Source organism: Protopterus annectens, chromosome 14.part0 (genome assembly GCF_019279795.1).
Source record: "Protopterus annectens isolate FY-2018-M chromosome 14.part0, PAN1.0, whole genome shotgun sequence".
Lineage (NCBI taxonomy): Eukaryota > Metazoa > Chordata > Ceratodontiformes > Protopteridae > Protopterus > Protopterus annectens.
Genome location: NC_056748.1, coordinates 558,628,171 through 558,647,306, shown reverse-complemented (window position 1 = coordinate 558,647,306; position 19,136 = coordinate 558,628,171). Strand labels below are relative to the sequence as shown.

The 19,136-nt window shown below is 39.8% G+C and overlaps 1 protein-coding gene across 1 annotated transcript in view; it reads left to right on the top strand.

The window, feature by feature from the left end:
* Positions 1-19,136, top strand: part of LOC122789101 (myosin-4-like) — a 148,934-nt gene that overhangs the window by 56,323 nt on the left and 73,475 nt on the right. The window contains exon 18 of the mRNA XM_044056301.1: positions 8,287-8,374. Within this exon, the coding sequence (XP_043912236.1) occupies positions 8,287-8,374 (88 nt within the window). The remainder of the gene's footprint in view (positions 1-8,286; positions 8,375-19,136) is intronic.

Genomic DNA, 19,136 nt, shown 5'->3' with positions numbered 1-19,136 from the left:
TCAGCTTTCAAACTCACCTTTCTTTCATAATACTAATAAGTTTGGACAGTCCCCAGGTATGTGATGCAAACATCCTAAGCTAAAATTTGTGCATCTCCCATAATAATCAGAATTTTCTAGTTAGTACTTATAAAAGCAAAGACTTAAGAAGAAAAAAATGCAAATACCCCTCTACTTAAAACCCCTTGCATTATTGTATTCCTCTGCATGTCTCCCCTAAATATGGGCTTCACACTAGTAGAGCTAACCTGGTTAACAAAGCATAAAAAATGCCTACAAACATGAACCTATCTATCTATCTATACACGCGCGCACACACACACACACACACACACACACAGATATATATATATATATATATATATATATATATATTTAACTGTGTTGCATGATTATTAACTGAACTGAAAGTTTTGACTCTGTTCTTCAGTTAGTTTTCCCACCCTCCCTCCCTGCCTGTTTCTCTTTTGGTGTTAATCTTAGTGGCTTTGAAACTGCCTGCCCCTCTTGTAAATTTGTGTTTGGATACTCCTTCTGGGCCCATCTCATTTGCTCACTCAACTGAGTGCAGTGAGATCATATTCTCATTTCAGGCACTCCTACTGTGTACAAAGAGAGCATCTGGGAAAGAGAACAAAAAAAAAAAAACTTTAAACTTGTTTCCTGCCTTTCCTGTTAAGTGGTCTAGACTGCTTGTAGGCTTCTGATCCCCCAAGCCCTTATGTCTTGGAGGGAAGCCTTCTAGCTTAGTTTTGTTTCTTATAACTAGCCAGTTTTCTAGTTTCAGCACTCATATCTGTTTCTTTGAACTCAGCACTTGTTCAGAACTCATTGTAAGCACTACATAAGCTGCAAATGACTACAGCACTCAACTTTCCTCACTTGTCTAGTGGAAAGCAGTTTTTAGTACTTAATAAATAAGCACTTATACAGGCATGTCTAAGGGTCAGCTCCCAGTGATTTCTCCTGTCTACCTTTTGAATCTGGGCATCTTGCGGCAATGCAGCAATTGCCTCATGTACACAGACAACCCTCTCCTCCTACCACCCAACACTACAACCTGTGAGAGATGCACTTATATAGCCAAACTGGAAGCAAAGCTCTCTTCACCCAAGACTGGACTAGACAGTCAAGAGGAGAAGGTAAACACTTGCACCACACCACACTCATCACATAGTCCCTCAAAACCTACACCACCAAAACACACACATAGAAACACAAAACACACACCTACATTCGCGGAGGCTCTCAATAAAAATCTGCCCAAGCATCAGGGACATCCAAAGCATAAACTCAAGCAAACTCCACCCCCCAACACAATCCAAATGACACATAGCCCACAAACTCAGTGTGCCACTCAACCACAGCCCATAAGGCATAACAACGTACCCAACACTCTAGTCATAGGTGACTCTATAGTCAGGCACACTGATGTTCCACTCACTAGACTAAACAAGGAGAAAGTTACTGTCAGCTGCCTATCAGGTGCCAGGATCCACCACATAACGCATGCACTCAGGTCACTCCACAATAATCACAAATATGACACTGTCATTGTCCATGTTGGTGTGAATGACCTGAGACATACCTCCCTGGACTACATGAAAAGAGACATGGAGGAGCTCTCCGATCTTGTATCCCAGGCAGGTATGACCCTAACCCTAAGTAGCATCCTGCCCTCACCCATAATTATACCACAGTACAAGGACAAAATGATTGACTTCAACAGTTGGCTAGGCTTCTGGTGTCATTCTAAGGGGATCCAGTATTTGTCTGCCTGGGACGACATGATCGACAGTCCACGATGCTTTGCCAGAGATGACCTGCACCTGTCGCCCTTAGGATTCTGGATACTGGCTAAGGCTCTTGCCACCCTTATAGTGCCTTTTTTAGGCAAGGTTCAAATGACAAATTCACCACCGTAACAGGTACAAGCAAGCAAAATCTGAGGGTAATGCTACTCAATGCTAGAAGTCTAAACCTCAAAATGCACTCACTGTAGGCACTCCTTAAAATGGAGAACATTGACATCTGTGCAGTGACAGAGACCTGGTTCAAAGCTCCAGAGAGCACCCCTGCATTACCAGGCTTCAATTCATACCACACCTTTCGGCCACCTAACCCAGAAAGAAGCACTAAAGGCGGAGGCGTGTCCATATTCATTAAGGATATCCACACCTCCAGGCTAGTTGCACAGCATAATGCATCCGAGATTATCCAAGTGCAACTAACTCTGGGCAAGACCGCAATCCAAATTGTAGCTTGCTACAGACCCACCACCATGCCCCAGAATTCACACTCCTCATTTCTTGATACACTGGAAAGTATTAGGGTACAGCCCAACACCCTAATAATGGGTGATTTCAACTACCCCACCATTAACTGGGAAAACTACTCATGCACCAACTCTTTTGCTCAACGCTTTCTAGAATTCATAAATTCCAATGTCTTGGATCAACTTATTCACACCCCCACCAGGGGCAGCAATATCCTAGACATGGTCATTACCAACATGGGAAACCGGTGTTCCACACCAGAGGTCAATTCCTCGCTGGTCAGATCCGACCACAAGCTAATCAGCCTAGACATCCACATCCCACCCCCAGCCCCAAATAGGGAAACCATCGTAAAAAACTTCTCCAAAGCCAACTTCACACTTCTTAAGACAGAAGTGGCAAACTTCATGACACCCATGCAGACGGACAATATAGGTATGACTGCCGAATCCTACACAAATGCACTTTATAAGCACTTACACGAGTGCATGGATCATGCTATCCCTAATAGAACCAAGATGTTATCCTCCAAAAAAGGAAGCCAATCTGGTGGTCCTCTGCCATAAACAAACTCTACAACAGAAGAAAGAAACTGTTGCAAAAAAGAGTAAAATCCCATGACTGGAGGAACTCCCTGGTCAACCTCAGTAAGAAGCTGAGATCCCTCATAAAATCCTCCAAAGCTAGTTACGAAAACAAAATTGCCACTGACTCTAAAGACAACCACAAAGCATTCTATAGCTATGTCAAGAATCTAAATAGGAACACTCAGATCTGAGTTACAGCACAATGGCACTAAATATACAGAACCAACTGATATTGCCAACATCCTAGCAGATAGGTTCAATGCTAACTTTACCCCGCTCTCACCCCCTAGAAGGCCCATCTCTATACCAGCAGAGTGCAAAGTTCCTATAATCACAGCTGCACAGGTAAAAAACACACTCTCCAAAGCCAAGAACACAGCATCCATGGAACCTGACAATATCCCAGACTGCGTTCTACACGAACTACAGAATGAATTGGCACCCTACCTAAGTACCATGTTCAGTCATTGCCTCACCTCAGGCTTTGTACCCACTGAATGGCGCACCATGACGGTTATCCCACTCCACAAAGGGGGAGCCATGACAGACCCCAGGAACTACCGCCCCATTAGCCTGATGAGCCTGGTCTGCAAGGCCATGGAACGTATCATCATGGAACTCATAAACAAAGACATTGGTAATCTCCAAACTCTGGACCCTACCCAGTTTGAATTTGTAAAAGGCAGATCATGTCTCCTAAACCTGATTGACTTCTTTGAAGCAGTCACCAAAGCCATAGACAAGGGTAAAATTGTTCACACAGCTTATCTAGATCTCGCCAAGGCTTTCGACACCATCCCCCACTCTGGAATTATAGATAAGCTCACTAAACTAGGTATAAATCCCTATGTCACAAGATGGGTTGCCAACTGGCTCACGGACAGAACCCACACTGTGAAAGTAGCGGATTCCAAATCCGACATCAGACCAGTGACAAGTGGAGTACCACAGGGTTCAGTCCTGGGTCCTCTCCTGTTTGGTATCTACTTCTCTGAAGTGCAGGCTAACACAGAAGGTCTTTGGCTAACAAAGTTTGCAGATGACTGCAAACTAGGAACCATAATCGAAACTCCTAATGATATGGACAAACTACAAAAGAGCCTCACTGAGACAGATACCTGGTGTCAAAGCCATGGCCTGAAGCTCAATGCCAAAAAGTGTATTGTCATCCCCTTTGGTAAAAACTCTGTACCCATGAACTACCACATAGCTGGTAGTCTACTTAATGCTGAAAATGTGATAAGAGACCTTGGGACACAGGTGGACAGTAGTCTCTCCTTTGATAATCACATCGCCACAGTGGTCAGGAAATCCTTCTACGTGGCTCATCTCATCACAAAAGGATTCTCATCCAGAAAAAAAAAAGGTCATTGTTCCCCTCTACTCATCACTCATTAGACCCACTATAGCGTACAATGCCCCTTTTGCTATGTACCTCACAAGACATCTACAACAACTGGAAAGACCACAGAAATACCTCACAAAGAGGATTACTGGCCTCAAACAGATGCCCTATGCAGACCGTCTCAAAAAACTACAGCTTTACTCCATTGCATCTCGCCTACTCAGGGGCGATCTCTGCCTAACATACAAAGCTATGTCAAACCCAGAGCTGTTGGACATGCTCTACTTAAAGAAATCCCAATCCCTCCGAGCTACACGCTCTAGGGACCTAAACCTTGTCACCACAATAAACAGAACATACAGGAGGGATAGATTCCTGTCCCAGAGACTTCCCATACCCTGGAACAGACTACCTATCTATGTCAAACAGAGCTCCTCATTAGCACTATTCAAGAAAAATCTTGATGATTGGATGGGAAATGGGAAATTCACCCCGGGGATCACTTCTGTGGCTCTGCTCGACAGGGGCACAGGAAAATAAATTTCTTGGGTGGCGAAAGCCAGGGTACATTTTTTGGCTAGGCTTGTATGGGCCCTAGGGCCGATAGCCTAGTACCTACCTATGAACCTATATACATGTGTGTGTCTGTATGTATATGTGTATATATATATATATATATATATATATATATATATATATATATATATATATATATATGTATAAATCACACACACACACACACACACACACACACACACACACACACACACACACACACACACACACACACACACACACACACACACACACACACCTACACATATCATCTGCAGGGCCATTTCCCTGGAGACTAAAAAAAAGCCAGGAGTGAGTCTGTTAAATTCATTTAGCAGTCAGAGATATGAGATGATGTGGAGAAAGCATATGTATATAAGTAAAAATATGTGAGGACATATATTTATTCCAACTTCTTCCTTTTCCTTCTGTTATAACATTGGCTATCAAAAACATATCACCATTGCATATAATTTATCACCTTGGGGCAAAACTGAAAAGCAGATATTAATTTTCTGAAACAGTCATACTTACAGCTGTCAGTCACCTGACTCCACATCAGCAGTCCCATACAGACCCACCATTAAATACATGTAACTCCATATGGATTGCAGAAGGAGTCAGTTATGGACACATTGCAGGTGCTGCAAAGAGCACTTCTGACTAACATCAAAGATTGAAACAGTACTAATTTCATGAACTTTGATCACTCTTTAACTTAGGAATGGGGCCCAGTCCCATAAAAGTACTAGCAACCCGAAAGACATAGGAGAAATTAAACAGAGCCTGCCTTTACAATGTATAATCCATCTGTGGATCTGACAATTCCTCATGCATCCTGTATTGGCTGAAATAAGATTTTGATGGAGAAACTAATCCAGCTAAGACATTTTGATACTAGAGGCATCTTCAAATTTGTGTCACAGGCTTCTACAATAAAAGGTGGGCATTATACAGTCATCTGTAAATTACCTTAAGCGCCTATCACTTGCACACAGTAGAATTATTTATACATCTATCTATCTATTTATCTATCTATCTATCTATCTATCTATCTATCTATCTATCTATCTATCTATCCTAATCACAAAACAAAAATAATTAAGTGACTATCTTGCAAATACTCTATTGTTTGGGATAACTGTAGACCACCCACTAATACTTATCTAAAATCACAAGTTTCTTGACATTGATTTATATTAATCTAGATATTTTCTCTAAATATTTCATGCCCTTACACTTGTGATCTGATGATTACATACCCTAGATATTTAAAACCCCATAAGAATGAAATCTGATAATATTACCCCTTGATATGTTATACTATACTGTAGCTGTTCAAATGAATTGAATTTCTTGCCTTATGTTATGGGTTGTGCAAAATACCGAGATCAGCAGTGTTACCTTGAATGGGTTAATTTGCAAGTCTAGTATTTGAATATCTGCCTGGTGTATGAACGTTAACATGATGTCAAGTGTCTGCAGGTGGAATGAGGACAGATTCTCTTACAAATAATGATCTGAAAATTTCCCTAAGCTCTATTATACTTTTTTCCTACGTACTGTGTGCCCCATGCCTGATGACCTGAATGTCTCCCCTCTCAATGTTGAGACCACTCAATCTCCCACAACTGGTGACTCCCCAGTGTGTTGGCAAGAGCTAAGTAAAAAAGCCATTGTTCAAGTGGACATGGAAGTGGTTTGTGCCCTTGTCGACTTCTTGGCAATGAGAGTGTTTCTGCCTGAGAGACTAACTCCTCCTCTGGTAGTGGGCATGATCACCTACATTATCACTGGGCATCCAGTGCCCTTTGCATGCATATGCTTGCCTTCACCACATGCTAATGAGGGCTACCATCACCAGCATAGTATCTCTAAGGCAACATCCCTCACATTGATCACCTTTTTATTCAAAAGCAGAATCAGGAATGCTATGAAATGCACTCATCCAATTTATTTTAAGAAAGAATGTATGTATGTATGCATATATGTATGCATGCATGTATTCAGATTTATATTCACAGGTAAGATGCACAATCCTGCAAGATGAAGCAATACAAAAATTTACATGATTTTGCTTAGCTACAAATAATAACTATTTATTATACTGCAGTCATTTCAAGATAAAATGGACAAGATTTCACATTTGGCCTTGATCTTAACAAAAGGATCACCCCTCTCTACAACAAACGTATATTGCAAATTGTTCAAATTCTTCCTTCAAAAAGAAATTAGACAACTGGATAAGTATCCACAATTGTGCCCTTGACAAAATTCTTCCTTTTGACACATCAGTACTCTTTCCTGTCATGTCATGTATTTCCATGTTGGGAAAACTCTTCCTCCTCTGAGGAATGTGCCGTTACCTGCATGAATGATCCCAGTCTGATGAATGATCCCAGAATGGAAACTGTTGTACTACAGTGGGGTGAGCTCAGCAGCTGTTATTTTTAACACTACCAATGATATTAAACCTTTTGTCAGGAAAAAAGTTAAGCAGGGAGATGATATGGTGTAAAATACCACTCAGACCAGCATTCTAAGCTGACATAAAGTCTGCTGTTGGTCTCCATTTAGGGTTGGCTAGATGAGACTAGCATTCCCATGAAGGGGAAGGAAGTGGTCAGGTTCTTGTTATTTCCTTCTTCAACCAGCATTCAAAAAACAATATATTCTAAGGTAAGGGCAAAGGATTGTTGGCTGTACTGTTACTAGAGCTCAAAATCTGGAACAAACCCTAGTCTGGGATAAATAGGATGGGAAATATGTAAAGGAAGTAAAAAATAAGAAGAAAGCAGAAGGAATTTGTTTCACTGTATGTTCTCATTAGGGAGGGTTTGTCATATGCATTAGCTCAACAGGACAGCGTGTGTGGCACAACATTGAGAGTTGCAGTTCACGAATTATGAAGCAAAGAATTTAACATTGATAGTTGCAGTTCACAAATTGTGGAGAGAAAAAGTTAAATGTGACTTTACAAGACTGGACTGAACTTAAACATCACTGTTTTTATCTTCAGAGAGAGAGAGAGAGAGAGAGTGTGTGTGTGTGTGTGTGTGTGTGTGTGTGTGTGTGTGTGTGTGTGTGTGCGTGTGTGTGTGTGTGTGTGTGTGTGCGTGCGTGCGTGTGTGTGTGTGTGTGTGTGTGTGTGTGTGTGTGTGTGTGTTGGGGGGGTGGTGTTTGTTGTTTGTTTTGTCTTAATAAAGATTCTGTCTGCATGGTTCTCATTTTTTGTTTCATAAATTTAGTTAGATTTTTACAACAACTGGCATTTATTTCAGTTTACTTGTTTTAGTTTTGATTTCTTTTTCCTTGACCTCTGTCACTCCCTTCCTATAGTTCAAGTGTATAGTATACCATAAAATATACAGTTTTATTAACTCTAAAGTTCAGAATTGCAAGCAAATGTATACTTGTTTTAATTAAATTAAGAGTACAAACACTTTACTATGTTGCAGCATGGCTGAGTGTAAAACAAGCCCTAAACTTAAAACATCTGAAGCTAACTACATTTCTTCCACAGGAAAACTTGAACAAGCTGATGACAAACCTGAGAACGACTCACCCTCACTTTGTCCGCTGCATTATTCCAAATGAGACGAAGACTCCAGGTAGTTTTTACATAGTAATACAGACAGAATGCTATAGTTCTTGGTTTTGTATGCTGCAAATCCCTTCCTGTTATATATGTTGTACAACAACGATTCTTCTCAGTGATTCCTATTTGAAATCCATAAGAAATGACAATTTATAAATATATTTTCTTACACAACAATTTATCATTTGCAAGCAGAATATATTCTCATAGGTAATGAGCAACTGTATTGCAGGCCAAAAGTTTCTTATATTGTTTTTGTATTTGACTCTGATTTGCACTAAATTGCTAACCTTAGATTTGTTAGTATTCTTTGCATTCCACTGATCACATTTCCTGCAGTTTGTTTCATTTGTTAGTGACTGTTTCAGTTTATGAGACTTGACAGAGCTATACTAAAATAACTGAAAAAAATATATGCTGCAAATTACAATGTTGATGGTTTATTTTGAATCAATATTGCTAAAACATGGTTCAGTGAATAGTGTTGTCCTCTCACAGCAAGAGGTTCTCTGGTTTCATTCTTGGCTGGGGTGCCTTCTGTGTGGTGTTTTTATGTCTTCCCTGTGTTTGGGTGCATTTCCTCTGGGTTCTCCTGTTTCCTCCCACATTCCAAAGACATGCAGTAGTTGGATTCAAGTCTCTAAATTGGCCATAGGTGTGAGTATGCATGTGAGTGTGTGATACGGAAGAACAGCTACGGGATGGCTAGCCACCTGGTGGTGTGAACCTTGGCTCTAGATGATTGTCACTATTGAAGTGATACCCTGACCTCATGTGCAAAAATTAAAAAAGAGGTAGTGGATGGATGGATGGATGGATTAGTAAAACAGTAATGTTCTGCCTGGTTAGTGAATGAGAACTTTTGTGAAGAAGAAATAGGTATAGCTTTGGAAAATAGAAAATAGATCTGATTATCTGTTAACATATTTCATGCAGTTATATGTTCTGCTTTTGGAATATTTTGTGTGTTTATAATATTGTTTAAGAAGACATTGAGCAAGACAGACATCTATGTGATAGTTGCTGTCAGTGGTGTTATTTTAGATCATAAGCAGACTGATATTTCAAAACTGACGATTACAGAAACATTAAAAATTCCATAACATTTTCTCTTACATTGTTACAGAGAGTACCTGCATTTTACTTACTCTCTATAATCCACTTAAATGATATAATGAACCCTAAAAGCCTGAAGAGAAAAAAAATCTAACTTTTCACTTGTTTTAATAGAAGTCCATTCATTTCAAAGTTATTTACTTGGTGGAAGCAAATGTAACTTGCAAATGAATCACCTACAACTGATATAGTTGTTTTGTGTTCAGAAAATGAGTTATATAGAAATAAAATTAAACACTCTGCATGTCATACACAGATTGGGAAAAAGAGCAATTTTCAAACAGTTCAAAATTAGCCAAACTCACTTACAAAATAAATATGATATTGGGGGATACAGCTGCTAACATCCCCTCCTTAAAATTCTTCTTCTCTGATGACCTTAAAGAAAACACTTCACATATAAGAGCATTGTGCTACTAGGGAAATCATTAGCCAGGGTATGGAAGGGAGTTAAACTGAAGAGGGTATATGGGTTGGAGGGCTACTACTAGATTATTAGCGCACAAAGCCAGTATGATATGGTAAGTGGGAAATCATTTTTGCCTCACATTCTACAAACAATTAAGTATACACTGCATTTTCCTACTTGTAATAATTTCTTATTTTGCTAGGTGAAATTTAGGGCATTGAATAGCTTCTGTGAAATTATGTTTTTCTAAACAAGTTTATTTTTCAGGGGAGTGATATACAGGACCACCATTTCAAAAAGAGCTGACCATTGCCACATTCCCTGCATCTCACCCCCTAGGCTTGTCATCATTCTCACTAGATGTCTAAGACTGACACCATGAAAGGCACTTTTCTAGATAATTCTGTTGTCCATACGATTGGTTCAGCACTTGATAAATGCATAATGACAGCTACACAGAATTCTAGCACAATAGTTTGTGATCATTTAGGAGTTCCTTCACGTCACCAATACCAAATGAATACATTGAGAATGACCATAATGAAGTGTTATCAGGAAGAAGCTAATATCTGAGGAATGAGTTATGTTATCAGATGTGCTATGGGTGCTTAGTTAATACTAGTGCTAAGGGTAATTACAAGTATACCTGCTTTGAAACCATCTGTGATTGTCCCCTTTACTCGGGACAGTAATCAAGGAGCCTCAATCATCCTCACCACTGACAACGTTGAGAGACCATCACTAAGAACAGAGATTGATTTACACAGAAATTTCAAATACAACTCTCTGCATCAAGCACAATTCCCCCAAGAGCAGGTCCAAGTGACTGACACACCCACACCTGGTACATACACACACACACACACACACACACACACACACACACACACACACACACACACACACACACTCCTGGGAAAGGCTGACACAGATTTACTAGCTGTGTCCCCGTATGCACAGGCAATAAAGTAACGATGCTGCCACCAACCAGTCACTGTCAGGGTCTTACAAGGGTATCCAATTATACTGACTAAAATCAATACTAAAATAAATGGTAAACTATAACACAAGCAGCAAGGCTTTCCAGAGTGGCCAAGACATCACTAGAATAAGTAGAAGTACTCTCAAGATGTTAAACGTAGTCCTTAAAAGACCAGGTACAATAAAAGTGTAAAAACATTTAATAGTAAATAGTAGAGCAGAAAAACAGTACATAGCTAATCTCACTGTAATCCCTGACTATATAAAGAAGAACTGTTCCCTAGCTAACTTAATTCAGCAAGGCAAGATGAAATGCTGAGATGTTTATTTTTACTAGGCAAGATGATGATCTTCCCCTAAACTAAACTCAACTGAACTGACTGTGATAACTATAATAGATTTTTATATCAGGTTCCAAAGAAAACAAAACAAAACAAGCTGATCTGTAAATTCCATCTCCTCATTGCTGGTTATAGAATGACATCACATTTGATCACATGACTCTAGTAGAGTACAGACTCAGAGCTTTCCTAAGATCTGTTGTAGTATTTGGAAATTATAGAATTATTTGTTTAAACATAAACATTTAATCAGTTATAATAACACTGTTGATTTATTTTAACATAAGCATCTGTACATGTCAGTGTGATAGTCAAATGACAGAAAAAATATTTCTAAAATTATTTACAAAACTCCAGCTAACCATGCTGGCACATGCTACACATGCACAACCCCACTCTCCCTGGCACAGATGGCAACACCCCACATCGTCACACCATCATTGCCATGCAGTGGAGAAAGTTAAATTTAATAAAAAAAGTTCATGCTGGTTTTCTAATTACAAGAGGAAAATAGTTGTTTTAACAAACTCACTCCACTATATAAAAGGTTGCAGTAGAAACAATGAGTATTAAATATTTTTTGTGTCTGACATACCATAGTATATAACTGCCCATCCAAGATTGCACATGTAGAATCTAAGGGTTAGTCTGTGTATAGAAAAAGGTACTATGTCTGCAGTTTGTTTTTGTAAAAAAAAGGCAGCATGAAGGTACAGAAAGAGGTTGGGAGAGGAAGTACAGTTGTTTTGTAAAAGTAGTGAAATAAAAAAAAATACTAACATTTTCTTCACTGGATCACAGCTTTTGAAAATGACATAAGCAAGCACAGTATTTCATTTCCTATGTTAATCATGTTTCTTTAGCTAACAGCATAGGCGTTATGGTATGCATTTTGCATTAATCACTGGAATCATGATTCAGAGCATGACAACTGAAAATATCCTTTCCATTTAAGTATGAGATATGAAGTAAGGTGGATATAGTGAAACAAAATACTCCATTAGATGAATGAAGTATAGCAGATGACCTGGATAGACAAGTAGTGCAACAGGCAAACTGGAAGTATACTTGAGATTCTGAGGGGTAAAGGAAGGAATGCATCCAGCAGAAGCTTTGTTGTGCAAACACTCCTGGAAAAATATGATCATTTTTAAATTTCATCATTGCATTTAGCAATAAAAACTGCACATTACAAAAAGGTCTGATCCAAAAGCACTTATGAAATGATTCAGTATGTCTGCCAAAAGGATGTATCTAAAAATGTAGTAACACAAAATGAAGAAACTTTTCAGATACAAATAATTTACAAATGAGAACAAATATGGAAAACAGGAGTAAGAAATAGACCCAAATTGAAGCTGAAATCTATATATTAACATAGATTGGTGGCACTGTGCTACTGCAGTTAGCATTGGTGCCTCATAGCACTTGATTTTCTATGGTTCATTTTCCAGTTGTGATGCTTTTAGTGTGACATCTGCATGTCTTCTCTTTTCTAAAGAAAATGTTTTGCTGCACTCTTTGCCTTTTTCCTACATCCCAAAGACATTTAGGATGTAATAAGACTATCCTGCAATTAGCCTGTACCTGTATGTGCAGATGTGCAGTGTGGATTGTGTGTCTCATTACTTCTACTGATGGACTTGGCATCTAATTGTATTCACTCTTATTTATAAGAGGTACAGCAGGTTTTAATAAACAGCACTAGGATCACACGAGCTGAACTCACAATATGTAGACTGAATAAGGTAAAGGGGTGGTGTTAAATTCATAGAATTAGCTCTGGGGAAATAACATACAACTCTGTAGGAAAGGAATGCTATGGAATGAATTATGAAGCAGGAGAAGTAATAGGAATGGAGATCTCCAGGTTTGATACAGAGGGTAGGCAAGAAAGATAAGTAGTAGGAGGTAAGTAGTTCTAACTATAACTGATAGGCCTGCTTCTGCTATTATTTAACCCAACAGTAAGATGTGCAGGCTTAGTTACTTAGTGAGGGTTTTTTAGTTGATGTTACCAACCTCTGGTGATATTTTGGAAAGAATGGGCCTTACTTGCTGTGAACATATAGACAATGTTACTAAATTAAGTCAGCATCCTTATCCTTCTAGAATGATTATGGTTGCTTCAGAGTCCTGAGACTTACATGATGTCCACATGCATAATTATGCACTTGGTCATACCTCCAATATTTCTGTCAGTATCTGTGCAAATATGTCAGCAACAAAGTAACATGGACAGAATAATATTGTCTAATACGAAACCTCATCACTTGCTCAATAAAATGTTGCTGATGCTGTGTGTGTAGCTTGAATGTTTGCTGATGTATTTTAAGATATTGTAAGAGGAGTTCTATCCTTACTAACTAGAAGGACAAGTCTAACCTGAAAAGTGTTAGCAGCATATAGCAGCAAAAACATTCCCATGTTATCACCTACTTTCTCTTATTCTGAAATACTCTATAGTACCTAGCTTGTCCACATCTTAATTGGTGTTTTCAGCTCGTTTGAGGAAAACAGCTCAAATATGCCTTTGGTACTTTTGTAAAAAAATGAAAAATAGTAAAAACTGGTTAGCAAAGCCATCCATGTTCTTGCATTTATGTTTCTTAATTTCGTAATCTTCTCTTTTCCTTTTCTATAGCTTGCCCTCTTTTTATTTAAGCTTTTTTTGTCTCTTTGGCCTTACAAACTCCTCTGTAAAAAAAGTTTTCTATGTCTTTCTACTTTTAAGCTTTGGTTAAAATTGTTCACTACAGCATTGGGTTCACCACCCTATAGCATAAAAGGCAAAGTAAATATTTGCTTAAAATCCAGATATTCTCATCAGGCCTCTCCATTTACTGCTTCTCTTCAAAAAACAATGGACAATTCATTACAAAAATGCTGTTACTATTAAGGTTGTGGACACCTTAGTCAAGACTATGTAAATAACACTTTTTGTTACAATCAAAAGTTTTACACATTTTTTTCTTATTCTAATTTACAGAATGATGCTAAGCTTTGCACATTTTTTCTTATATTAGTTTAGAGAATGATGCTCCCTTTTTCTAGCAGTTCTTATGCCTAGACTTGATCCTTATCCTACAACCACCTGACACTAATTATAATACATTTTGAGAAAGCCATGCTGAGGGATCAAGGGAGAGTCTCTGGTGCCTCATCTCCCCGCTCTGAATGTAGAAGGCAGAGAGTCAATGGCAATTGTTATGCTGTCCCAAGAACCCCTTTGAGTTTCTGTATCCATGCCTTCTCCATTTTATGGTCATGCAATATCTATTTAGTTTTTACATTGATAAAACAAGCCTCTCCGCAAAGACACACAATTATTTGTCTCCAGGGCAAGCCTCTTCCCAAAGATACGCAACTATTTGTCTCCTTTTTCCAAGGTAAAGTTGAGTCAGACCTCTTCTAAAATTACCTTATTGAAGTGAGTGCCTGACTGCATTCAGTTCTCGTATAATAAATGTAATAAGCCTCTTACATCAATACCCAAAGTGCATTCAGTTACAGCAGTTGCAACATCTATAACCTTTTTCTGGAAATACAGCTCTGTATAATATTTAAGTGGCACACATGTTATCTAATCTCAGTAGCTTTGTACGGCTCTTAAAGTCAGTTGTGATGTGCTGGTCCATGTCTTCCCCTGGCCCAATCATAGAGCTATGTAGGTTCATCTATGGGAACCACTAAGATATATTTGCTTAGAACTTTTTCCTGTTGTTAATAGAGAACAGGGCTCTTTTTCCCAGATCTGAAAGAGTACGTGTATCTTTATGTAATATACCAAACTAGTTTTCCTCACTTTTTGGCAGAGCTGGAACCAAGTCTCCCTTTTTTAATTTCTGATATCTTTGAGCCTCACACTTGAGATCTAGAGAGGCTAGGCACTGCAGCACATTATGAGATAGGGAAGAGTGTCTGGCAACCTTGAAAACTTTTATCTTTTAAGTGGTCTTAATTCCTGCTGGTCTTACTCCTATTATTTATGGAGGATGGACCTTCACTTCAAGAGTTATCATTATTGTAAGAGCATAACGTTTGCTTGTCTATAAAATATTACATAAATGAACATTAACTTATCTACTTTGAGTTATTCATTTTAAGCCACTGTGAAAATGAGTTTGTGCTGAACAATTTTGTTGTTTACACTTCTAGAGTGAAATTTGTGGTTGTGGAGATAAGAGCAGTTGTTTGCACTCTGAGTTTAGAACCTCAGTTTGTCAAAAGGTTCAAAGCACAGTGACTGGAAATAATAATGTAACATTCTGGAGAGCTTGTGTAAAGAAAGAATCTGTTTTTTTTTTTTGGTTTCTGTGTTTAGTGGGTGAGGAAATGCTAGTGGCTTTTGGCGACTCAGGTGTTATCTGTGGGAGTGAGCAGATGTTTGGGGGTCTTGTGTTATCAAATGCTGCCTCTGTACTTTCCACCATACTCTCTGGGTATTATTACTGCAGCAACAAAAAGAAAAATATTACTGCTACAACTTTTAAATTTGAACAATAAAATGACAGATGACAAGATAATGCAGTTTGGGGAAAGTAAACATCTAGATGGCTTATTTCTCTACATATCAATTATAATCAGCAAAAAATTACAGGGTAAGCAAAATGCAGACTAGCTGTTTATTTACAACAGTCCAAGGCCAAAGACTATCCACTAAATTTATTTATTTATTGACATTTGGTGACCGGAAAAGTCCAACTGGCTCAGAAACCCATTTTCAGTGGAGGCCAGGGGAGAAAAGCTCCAACAAATATAGTCTTACATTCAGTTTGTGGACTTAGAGAAAGCATATGACAGGGTGCCTAGAGAGGAGTTGTAGTATTGTATGAGGAAGTCAGGAGTGGCAGAGAAGTATTTAAGAGTGGTACAGGATATGTACAAGGGTAGTGTGACAGCAGTGAGATCTGCTGTGGGAGTGACGGATGTGTTTAAGGTGGAGGTGGGAATACATCAAGGATCAGCTCTGAGCCCTTTCTTATTTGCACTGGTGATGGACAGGTTGACAGATGAGATCAGAAATGAGTCCCCGTGGACTATGATGTTTGCAGGTGACATTGTGATATGTAGTGAGACTAGGGAACAGGTTGATGAGACCCTGGATAGGTGGAAATAAGCTCTAGAGAGGAGAGGAATAAAGGTCAGCTGGACTAAGATGGAATATATGTGTGTGAATGAAAGGGAGGCTAGAGGAATGGTGAGGATGCAGGGAGTAGAGTTGGCAAAGGTGGATGAGTTTAAATACTTGAGATCAACAGTTCAGAGTAATGGTGAGTGTGGAAGAGAGGTGAAGAAGAGAGTACAGGCAGGGTGGAGTGGGTGGAGAAGAGTGTCAGGAGTGATTTGTGACAGACGAGTACCAGTAAGAGAGAAAGGGAAGGTCTACAAATGGGTAGTGAGACCAGCTATGTTATATGGGTTGGAGACAGTGACACTGACAAAAAGACAGGAGTCAGAGCTGGATGTGGCAGAGTTAAAGATGTTAAGATTTGCACTGGGTGTGACAAGGGTAGACAGGATTAGGAATAAGTATATTAGAGGGTCAGCCCAGGTTCGACAGTTTGGAGACAAAGCCAGAGAGGCAAGATTGTGTTGGTTTGGATATGTGCTGAGGAGGGATGCTGGGTATATTGGGAAAAGGATACTAAGGATGGAGCTGCCAGGTAAGAGGAAAAGAAGAAGGCCTAAGATAAGGTTTATGGATGTGGTTAGAGAGGACATGCAGGTGGTTGGTGTGACAGAGCAAGATGCAGAGGACAGGAAGAAATGGAAACAGGTGATCCGCTGTGGTGACCCCTAACCAGGAAAAGCCAAAAGAAGAAGAAGAAGATTCAGTTTACAGACATTCATACAATTTGCAGGCATTGTACAATATAAACAATCTAGATAGCTGACATTTTTCAGAGATTCATCAGTAGCTCAGTCAAAATTTTAGGCCAGTGTAATGAGCTACTAGAAGAACAGACAACAGTCATACATAAATATGATGTACAGTAGTTGGTATTTTGTAAATTAAAGTAGCAAAAAATAATGGTGAAAAAAAGCATAATTGTAAGGTGGAAGGACTGAGGGAGATAGAATATATATATGTTAGAAGTATGGATTAAGAAAAAGGTTAGTGTGATAGTTAATCTGGAAGGTATGGGAGTACAACATTGGGAGAGATAATATTATAGGTTCATAGGTTCATAGGTTCATACTAGGCTATCTGCCCTAGGGCATTTATAAGCCTAGCCAGAGTATGTTTGGCTTTCGCCACCCATTTTAAATTAATTTTGCTATGCCCTTTTTCGAGGTTAGTATACTGTGCCTCTGTCTAACAGTGACACAGAAGTGATACCCGGGGTAAACCTACGATCTCCCATCCACTCATCAAGATTCCTCTTGAAAAGAGTCAATGAGGGACTCTGCCTAACCTGGACTGGGATTTTATTCCAGAGTGAAGGGAGCCTCTGGGTTATGAATCTGTCCCTCCAGCATGTCCTATTTATTTCAGTGCTGTGGTTCAAGTCTCGAGCGTAGCTCGATGGGATTTGGATTTTTGAGGTGCAGCATGTCCCTTAATTCGGGTTGGACATGGCCTTATACGTCAGGCACAGGTCACCTCTGAGCAGGCGGTATGCCACTGAGTAGAGCTGGAGTTTCTTTAACCGGGCAGCATATGGCATCTGTTTGAGCCCTTTGATCCTCTTGGTGAGGTACTTTTGGGGTCTTTCCAGTTGCTGCAGGTGTTTGGTAAGGTACATCCCGAAAGGGGCATTGTACTCAATTATGGGCCTGATGAGGGATGAGTAAAGAGGCACGATGACCTCCCTTAATCTAGATGTGAATCTTTTCATGATTAGGTGGGCTATATAAAATGTTTTTCTAACCACTTTGGCCACGTGGTTGTCAAATGAGAGATTGCTATCAACTTGGGTCCCCAGGTCCCTAATTACTTCTTCTGTACTTAATGGATTACCACCTATGTGGTAATTTGTGGGCACTTTGTTTTTGCCAAAGGGGATGACTATACACTTTTTGGCATTTAGCTTGAGGCCATGGCTCTGGCACCAGTTGTCTGTTTCTACGAGGCCCTTTTGGAGGATGCTTGTGTCGGCTGGAGAGTCGATTATGGCACCCAGTTTGCAGTCATCTGCGAACTTGGTCAGCCACAGTCCTTCCATGTTGGCCTGTACCTCCGAGAAATATATACCAAACAAGAGAGGTCCCAGGACTGAGCCTTGTGGGACGCCACTTGTAACTGGTTTGGAGTCTGACATGGCTCCAGCAATTCTAACCATGTGGGTTTTGTCCTTGAGCCAGTTTGCAACCCATCTAGTGACATAGGGGTTTATATTTAAGCTGGTGAGCTTATCTATAATGCCCGAGTGGGGTATTGTATCGAAGGCTTTTGCGAGGTCCAGATAGACTGTGTGGACCATCTTCCCTTCGTCAATGGCCTTGGTGACTGTTTCAAAGAAGTCAACCAGGTTTAAGAGGCAGGATCTGCCCTTAACAAAGCCAAACTGGGTAGGATCCAGTGTCTGTAGGTCCCCAATATCTTTATTTATGAGGTCCATGATGATCCTTTCCATAGCTTTGCAGACCAAGCTAGTCAGGCTTATGGGGCGATAGTTTCCAGGGTCCGTTGAGGCACCACCTTTGTGGAGAGGGACCACTGTTGCTGTACGCCACTCTTTGGGTACATATCCTGTAGTAAGGCTGAGATTGAACAGTAGTTTTATGTTTGGGTTTAGCTCTTCTTGGAGTTCATGTAGGACGCAGCCTGGGACACCGTCTGGTCCCATTGATGCTGTGTTTTTTGCTTTGGAGAGGCCGGCTCCCACCTGAGCATCTGAGATGTCAGGGGGGCAGCACTCTGCTGGGATAGATATTTGCCCTTTTGGTGGGGGGGGGAGTTTGCACTGAACCTGTCAGCTAGG